Consider the following 8,895-nt stretch of genomic DNA (forward strand, 5'->3'; position numbering starts at 1 on the left):
TTTATTTATGGAATTATTTGTTTCTGTAAATAATAATTTGTTCATAATTCAATATGACTTATATCTATGATAATTCCTTATTACTTTTACTTAAAGTTATTAGTATTAGTGAGACTAACCAATAAATTCTAAGAAATAACTTTTATATTATATAACTTAAATAAAACTATTTTCAGTATTTATCAATATCTTACTTATTAAGATTTTATCTTACAATGAACCATTGAATAAAATGAAAAAGATTTAAAAAAGAAGAACAAAGGAAATAAACATTGAAACGATATCATTTTAATATTATTAAATAAATATTAAATGGGTACCACAAGAAATAATCATTCATAAAACTAATAATACAAAAATAAAAAATAAACTATTTAATATATTTTATACAAATAGATAATTCAAAAACATAGACATTAAGAAAAGTATTTTTTGTAGTGAAAATTCCAATAGTTATATAGAATAATATTGAAAATTAAATTGTAAGCTATTTTCAAAAGATCCATATTTAAAAAGAACTTATTTCAATAAAAGATATTTTTTGTTATTTAAAATTATTGTTCATAAAACAATAATAATTCAAAAGAGACTTAAAATTTCATACTAAACAACAATAATTTCAAAGTTATAAAAGTATACCAATCAGTTAGAGAGTATCTCCAGAAATTTTTAATACAAATTTTTATGTCAATATTTTGGATACAATTATAGTCTAAATAAAATGAAATCAGGTTGTATGGAAAATAAGTTACTAGAATTTATTATATTTTTTAAATATGAGATATAAATTAAATATTATTTTAATAAGAAACATCTAATTTTCTATTAAAAACTTTTTATTACCTTTGATAATCACATGCCACCTCTTTGTTTTTAATTTTTATTATTATTCTTGTTTAAGTTGATTGATTTAATTGGTTGTTATTAATTTAACTGTTTATGTAATTCATTTAATAATTTGTGTTTTGTTTAAACTTATTGCTTTATTAAATTGAAAATAATCACTGTTCAAGATTATTATAACAATAATAATTAATTGTATTTATTTTGTTTTTTTTGTTTTAGTTTTTCATCATGTAATTAATCTAATCATGTTAACAATAAAATCATCTTTTTTACTTTGTTTTTTTTTTATAAATCAATTTAAGTATTTTCATATTTATTTTTCAATTCAAGTTAAATTAAAGTTAAAACTATTTACTTCGGATTAAGTATTATAAAATAATCTGTAATTAAGATAGAAAATGGCTTTATCCCATACTGACTATGTATATTCAGTTATTTTTTAATTTTTTTTTAATTTTATGTAATGTTTGAAATAATGAAGGAGTTGTATCTAATTATTTCCTTTTATGAAGTTGAAAGTAATAGATATTCATTTTGTGTTATGTTTTAAATACTATTTTAAAAAAAAATAAATTTATTTCTAAATCATTTTTGTAGAGATTTGATAATTAATGTTTTAATTTTTCTTTGAAGAAGGTTTTAGAAAAAATATGCTATTCTTTTTTTGGTTCTGAATCTATTTTATAACAAACCACTGATAGACAAAATAATCCTTAACATAAATGAACCTCATATTTATATCTTTTAGAAAAAATAAATAAAAAAACTTTTCAATCAGTTACACAAATAACACTATTTTTCTCAGATTAATCACTATTAGAAGGAAAACATCATTTTACATAACTGTATAACAACAAACCTGAGATAAGTAAAAGATAAAAAGAATATAAAAACAGAGAAAAACAGTTAAATGAATGAATAAATTATTATACTTCAAATAGTAAAAAGATTAGTAAAAAATACTTTAAATAGTTTTAAATTTTTTATAAAATATTAAATAAATGAGTGGAAAAAAAAAACAAATCATTTTCAAAGATATATATTTAATACAGAAGTAGATGTAAAAGTTTAAAGTAAAAAGGAAAAAAGTCTTATTTTTATTACTAATTTACTATTCTACTTAAATAGCCTTGTTTATAATAAGTGATATATGTCACAAAATTTATTGAGTGAGTAATGCTTCATTACTATGACTTTCATTAACCAACGATGTGATGCGATCATTTTTTTAGTAAATAATGTTAGATTATAGAAAGAAGAAAGGAAACAATATAAACGAGGAAATATTAAAAAGTAATGTTTTATTAAAGAAATTTTTAGTAGTCAATTTTATACCATTTGAGAGAATTTTTATTCTTAAAAATAAATCTTAAATAAGAAGATATTTAAGGATGTATAAAAAGAGAGGGAAAAGGGGAACTTTATTTGAACCTCAAAGGAAAATAAATAAATCAGGTTATCTAAAAATAGAAATTGAATTTAAGAAAAAAAGAAAAAAGAAGAAACAGATTTAGATAATAACATATTCAAATCATTAATTTATAATTGGTTTATAACAAAAGAAACACATTAATGCGAATAACTATTTTAAGTCTCAAATATAATTTAAAAACTAAAATAACTAAAATTGCATGTCAAAACTTATTAAAGGAGTTGGATACTTTGATTATATGGCAGATGATCCAGCAATTGATAAACAATCTTCTAGATATAAATTTACTAAATGGAGAAATTATCAAGCATTACAAGAAGCATTTTTTATTGGTCTATTAAATCAATTTGCAACAATTACTATCTGTAAACCTTCTAAGAAAACAACTGTAACAATTCAATTTATTAAAATACAAAGTATTCAATTAGAAAGACAATATGATGAAATTCCTTTTTCATCATTTATTGCAGACAGATGTAGAAAAAGAAAAAGTAATGATATAAAACTAGGTGTTCCAGAAAAAACTGCTCAAAGAAGATTTGAAAACAATAAATTTTCAGAAGCATTACATTTCCTTGTAGATATTTTAAGTGAATTTGGATATTTCTTTCAAGTGTCTAGAACTATTGGAAAAAATGGAACACCAACAGTTGAAACAGTTCATTCAGTATATTATAACAATAAAATGAAATACAGTAAAAAAGATATTGAAAAAAAAGGAAAAGCAGTAAATGATTATCTTTGCCACTCATTTAAAGATAATTCACAAATAAAAATAAAACTTCGAGATGAGCAAATCACACACATTTTTTGTTAAATAATTTAGTCTTTGTGAAAAATATACAATTATAATTTAAATATTTATTATTTATTTAATGGTTTAAAGATGTTATTTGAAAATTACATTTAATTAAAAAAAAAATAGATAAATATTTTAAATTAAATAATTAAGTAATAATATTATAAATATGAAATTAACTTTGAAATTGAGGTTTAAATTTGTTATTAAAGAACTTAATTAACTCTTCTTTTTCAAATTACTAAAAAAAAATTTACTTATGAAATAATAGAAAAACTGCTTATTTCTCGTATAAAAAATATTGAATAAATCGGGAATAATAAGTAAATTTGATTCAATTAAAATAAAATTGGAAAAAAAAAGATGAATAATGGAAAACTAATTACTTAGTTCAATAAAACTATCAAAACAAACTCTTAATACCAATTATTCTTTCATGTCTAAAGAACAAAGTATAACACCAAGTAAAAATGAGTGTAAATGTTATTTATGTTTGAATAAAGAAAAAGTTATTGGAAAGAAAAGGGTTCCATGGACAATTATTTGTAAGTATATTCTAAAAGCATTAGCATTTATAAATGAAAAACAATATTATTCAGCTCATGATGATATTTATCCATTTGTAATAGAACATTGGAATATTTTAGGAGAATTAGCACAGTGTTTGTTTTATATTATTTATAATGAAATTTAAATTTTTAGAATCAAAAGAAGTAAATGTTTTTAAATTTCAAAATAATCAATTTATCTAGTTAAAAATGGAAAGTCATGGAAAAAAGCATTATTAGATGCTATGAATCATAGTGGGCAATTTGAAAGTGGACCAACAAAAAAACGTATTGGATTATGGAAATTAAAATCCTCTTTTGAAAATATGGACAACAAAGAAAATTCAAACAAAGAAAAAAAACCAAAGAAAAATTTATTAAAATATTCTTCTAGAAGAAAAGAATTATCTGAAAAATGTTTAAAAAATGAAATATTACTTTCTGACCCCCCTTTAGAAACTTTTCAAGATATTAATCAAACAAACAATTTAAATGATGAATTTATATATCCTCAAATTTTAACTCCTTCAGATATCTCTATTTCTAATCAACATAAAATATCTCATTCAAATATGTCTGCATTACCTCTTGCATTAATGAATGACTTACAACCATTATATCATCAATTATATCATTCAGTTTATAAATCTATTAAATTATTAAATAAAAGAAGAAAACAAATGAAATTTCAATTTAATTCTTCTCAAAGAATATTATCTTTAATTGCTCGTTTACAATTTGATATGATGGAAAAAGAAACTTATCCATCTTCATTTATATTATTAAAAATATTATAAATCTATTTCTTTTTTTTGTTGGTGAATTTTAAAAAGTAACAACACAACAATAACTAATTCTAACATAATTCATATGTATTAATTTAATTCATTTGCTTTTTTCTTGTTTTGTTTCATAAAAACTTCCAAGAACTAAACAACAAATTAATGGAAATGTCATACTTAACAGCATTGGTATTATTGCATGACAACAATAAGCAACATAAGCCCCAACCATTCCACAGATAATAGTTATTTCATTTTCTTTAATATTAGACACGACTTTTGTTAGTTCGTATTTTTTTGTTAATAATACTTTATAAATAATAAATGGTAGTGGCGTTATTGAAACAACCCATACAAATGGATAATACACAAACCTATCTTATTACTTCTTTTAAATATCGTTTAATTTATTAATGTAATAACAAACATTAATAAAATAAATGAAAAACAAATACTTGTAAATATTAACGTCGGGTAGTTAATAATAAATTGATTTATTCTAATTAATGCCTGATTAACATTATTTGGTTGATTGAATTCAGCTGAACTAAGACTATTACATTCATTAAGTAATTTTTCCATTTTATTGTGTTATTTTTTAAGTTTTATTTTATTTTTTATTTTATTTTTTTTTTAAATTAAAGAACGAAGTTTTATTAAAATAAAACCATTTTAATTAATAAATATTAATTTTATTCAATTATTTATTTGAGTATCTATTATCATTTCTTCATGAACTTGATCTTCCATTTGAACAAATCCATTTTCATTAACACTTTCATTTAAAGGTTGTTGGTGAGACAAAATTTTCTTTTGATTAAACCATTGAATGTAATTAACAATACATAACAATACTAATTGAAGATATGTTAATGGTGAAAAGAAGAAGATTGAGATAGAAATAGTAAAAGAATAAAAAACACTAGTTCCTATAAAGAAACACCATAATACATCTATTCCTAATTTAGCACGGTGAATATTTAATCTATTTGAATGACAAACTGTCCACAAAAAAGTCCAAAGAATAATAATCACAATAAAATGAAGAGCATATCCATGAGTAAGAAAATGTGATCCATATACACCAATTTTAGCAAAATTTACACCACAATATATTAATATTTTTGTGTCTGATATTTCAAATGAATTATATCCAATAATAATTGGTATAAAATAAAAAATAATTGAAACTATTAAACATAAAAGTAATGTAGTACGTGAAGCATAACTATAATGTTCAAATAATGTAAGTTTTTTCATTACTATAAATTTTTGTGTTAATAATCCTCCAATAATTCTTATTGAAAATAAACAAAAAGAAAGAGCAGACAGAGCAATTGCTACATCTCTCATTTTAAAATTAATAACAGTTCCTTTTAAATGAAGATATTGTTTACCAAATGTAAATTCTTTTACTATTTGGTTTGAAGAGAATGAAACAGTAACAGAAATACTTTCATTCAATAAAATAGGTGATGTCCATAACCTCTGGTCTTTTGAAGATAAAACAATTTTCTGATGAGACTCTTTACCATATACTTCAACTTTATCTACTTTCCAACCAATAAATATTTCTGTTTGATTACATTGTTGAACATTTTCTCCTGGACATATTGGAATAATAGGAAGTTCTCCAATAATAAAATCACCAAAATAAGCAACCTTATTTTTTAATACAATAACACGATATTTTCCATATTGTAATGTTACTAATTCTGCTTCAAAATAATGATGATGATATGCAGCCATTTCGTCCATATGATAATGTCCACAAATATGTAAAGATATAGGATTCTTTTTACCAAAATATTCTTCAATTTTCTCTCCAAGATATTTTTTATCATCAGAAATAATCCCCATTGATGGATGATGAGTAGCAACTATTTTATATGTGTCATTTCTCTCTAGAAATGATATAATTTTATTAATACTTTGTTCAGATAAATACCCTTCTGTTTCCATTGATATCATTGCATTTAAATAATTATCACATCCAATGATTAATGCTGAGGTATTGTCTTTTCTAAGTTCTAATGTACTAATATCCATTGCATTCATATGACTAAAAAGATAAGAATCAACAAGCATATGTTCATTCTTTCTTCCATAAACTCCATCAACATCATGATTTCCTCTTAAATCAAACCAAGGAACTGAGAATTTATTAAGACATTCATGTACAGTACTGTTATATAAATCATAATCTCCTTTATGTTTTTCAGGATAAAAGCCAATTCCATTTTTCCTTCCATGACAAATATCACCTGTTACAATAACTGTGTCAGGTTGAATTAATGGTAATTGATCACAAAACTCTTTTAAGTTTGTTACTTGTGAAAGGTCTGTAAACATATTAATATGAATATCACTAATTTGAAGTAATGTGAAATATTGTTCTGTAGGACTTATAACTCTTAATGGAGCTTCTTTAGGTAAATTCACTAGAATAGAAATAAATATAAAAACAATATAAATCAAGAATGTTAGTATAGTGATAATACATTGAATAAATTCTCTATTTCTCAGATAATTCAACCAGGTATTTACCATTGATTGAAACGAAATTAATGAGCTGAAATTTTTTAAAATTCATTTTGTTTTTTCATAAAAACTAAAAAATGTTAAAATATAAAAACTTTTTATTAAATATGTTTTAATATGATTATATTTTGTTATTAATAACATATAATCCTTCTTCAACGTATTTATAGAACTGCCATAAATAATAAAACACAAAATCCATTTTCTGTCTATTGTTAAAAAATTAATGCGTTAAATAAATTGTAAACGCCAATACAGTTTTAAATCTCTTTTTTTTCCTTACAGAAATTCAGTAATTATAAACATAAACATTTTTTAAAGTAGTTTTAAAAAGTTATTTTGAAATAAATAGAGAATGAAGTTGTTATGTATTTTTAATTCTATTTATTGATTTAGTGTGAAAACCTTTTTTAAGAGTTTTATAAAATAAGTAGAAGTTGTTAGAAAGAGATGTATAAATAGAATATCGTCAAGAGACTAAACCAAAATACTTCTAAACCAAAAAAAAAATAATAAAAAGTAACACAAAGAAGTAAATGTACAACAATTAAAGTCTAAATATTTGAGATAGTTCAGGGTCATTACGACAAAGAGTCATTTCTTTTCCTGCATGTTTCATTCTTTCATTTAAAAGAATATTAATTTCTTGACCAACAGTCCCAAAATTATTTTGGTTTAAAACAACAAAAGATTCTTTTCTAACCTCTAAAATATTTTCTAATTTAATTGTACCACTTTTTCCTTCAGTAAGTTTAGTACTAAACTCAAAACCTAGTTCATTCAATAAATCCATCAAAAGATGAAGTCCATCTGTTTTTTTATTAGTTTGGTATCTTCTTTTTGCAGTTTTAAGAGCAACTCCATGAGAAATGTCATAACTATAATGTTCATAACATCTTGTTTTAAGAAATTCTGCAAAAGAAACAATATTTTCATCACTAAAATTAACAGATTTGATTCTCATATATTGATGAGTTGTTATTGACTTCTTTGCTGGTTGTTTAAAAATAATATCAGCATAATGATTTAAAGCACCAATAAGAACAGCTTGTTGAATAGTTTGAGAATTACGTATTTCTCTTGAAGTTTTATTTTTTTTAACTTGTTTAACAGATGATAAATTATCATATTCTGTTGAACTTGTAGTACAAACAACAGGAGTTAATTCATTTGTATTAATTTGGCATGTTGATTGCATCACTTCTTCTTTAACGAATGTTTTCATTATGAGTTACTGAATTAAATAGTTCATGTTATTACTAATTATTTAACGAAATGTCTAGTTATTTAATGCTCATTAGAAATTTGGTTTGATTTAAAAATAGGAAATTGTAAAAATAAATCTTCAATATCTTTTCTTGATTTAAATTTTGTAAATTACATTTCGAAAAAAATACGAGATGCACCTCAACTTTTAGTAACTCCTAAAAATATTTTTATTCTTCTCACTAATTTCTATAAATATTTTTTTTTTCTTTTTTTTAAAAAAATTTCAATTCGTTTTTTTTTGGGAATAGAGTTTTTTATTCGTCTTTTTTGTTGCAAACAATTTTTAAACTTCTTCTCACTAGATTTCATCAACCATCTTCTAACAATATCTTTTGCGAGAATTATCTACACAATTCGAGTTTGTTCTTGAAAAGGTTAAACTAACAAATAAACTCTGTTCATAAAAAATGACTAAGAAACTTCAAAAATAAAATAATAGTTAATATATTAGAGGAAGTTATTGCTTATTTAGACAGATTTTAATTACAACAGGAAGGTCTTTAGACAAAGAAAAATGAAGTGACTTAAAAAAGTAAAATATCAACAAAGACATACTCAAGTTATAACCGAGTTTGAGAAAAAAATTTATTCTGTTAAAAACGGCTCAAGAAGAAAATCTAACAAGTAATAAACAACAAAAAAAATAGAAGAAGAAGAAGAGTGAAAAAGAAGACAGAT

The 8,895-nt window shown here is 22.1% G+C and overlaps 4 protein-coding genes across 4 annotated transcripts; 2 read left to right on the forward strand and 2 right to left on the reverse strand.

Moving 5' to 3' along the window:
- Positions 1-2,516: 2,516 nt before the first annotated feature.
- Positions 2,517-3,095, forward strand: ENU1_084650 (hypothetical protein; the record flags this gene model as incomplete). Its single annotated transcript, XM_008858803.1, has 1 exon — positions 2,517-3,095. The coding sequence occupies one exon, from the start codon at positions 2,517-2,519 to the stop codon at positions 3,093-3,095; it is 579 nt and encodes a 192-aa protein (XP_008857025.1).
- A 418-nt stretch (positions 3,096-3,513) lies between these two features.
- On the forward strand, positions 3,514-4,422 carry ENU1_084660 (hypothetical protein; the record flags this gene model as incomplete). Its single annotated transcript, XM_008858804.1, has 2 exons — positions 3,514-3,739; positions 3,830-4,422. 2 exons carry the CDS (start codon positions 3,514-3,516, stop codon positions 4,420-4,422), a joined length of 819 nt encoding a protein of 272 aa, XP_008857026.1.
- On the reverse strand, positions 4,319-6,957 carry ENU1_084670 (ser/thr protein phosphatase family protein; the record flags this gene model as incomplete). The annotated part of the gene is made up of 2 exons (XM_008858805.1): positions 4,319-4,393; positions 5,146-6,957. 2 exons carry the CDS (start codon positions 6,955-6,957, stop codon positions 4,319-4,321), a joined length of 1,887 nt encoding a protein of 628 aa, XP_008857027.1.
- A 538-nt stretch (positions 6,958-7,495) lies between these two features.
- On the reverse strand, positions 7,496-8,173 carry ENU1_084680 (hypothetical protein; the record flags this gene model as incomplete). Its single annotated transcript, XM_008858806.1, has 1 exon — positions 7,496-8,173. One exon carries the CDS (start codon positions 8,171-8,173, stop codon positions 7,496-7,498), a length of 678 nt encoding a protein of 225 aa, XP_008857028.1.
- Between the last annotated feature and the right edge of the window lie 722 nt (positions 8,174-8,895).

The sequence above is a fragment of the Entamoeba nuttalli genome (assembly GCF_000257125.1).
Source record: "Entamoeba nuttalli P19 unplaced genomic scaffold asmbl_3870, whole genome shotgun sequence".
Taxonomy (NCBI): domain Eukaryota; phylum Evosea; order Mastigamoebida; family Endamoebidae; genus Entamoeba; species Entamoeba nuttalli.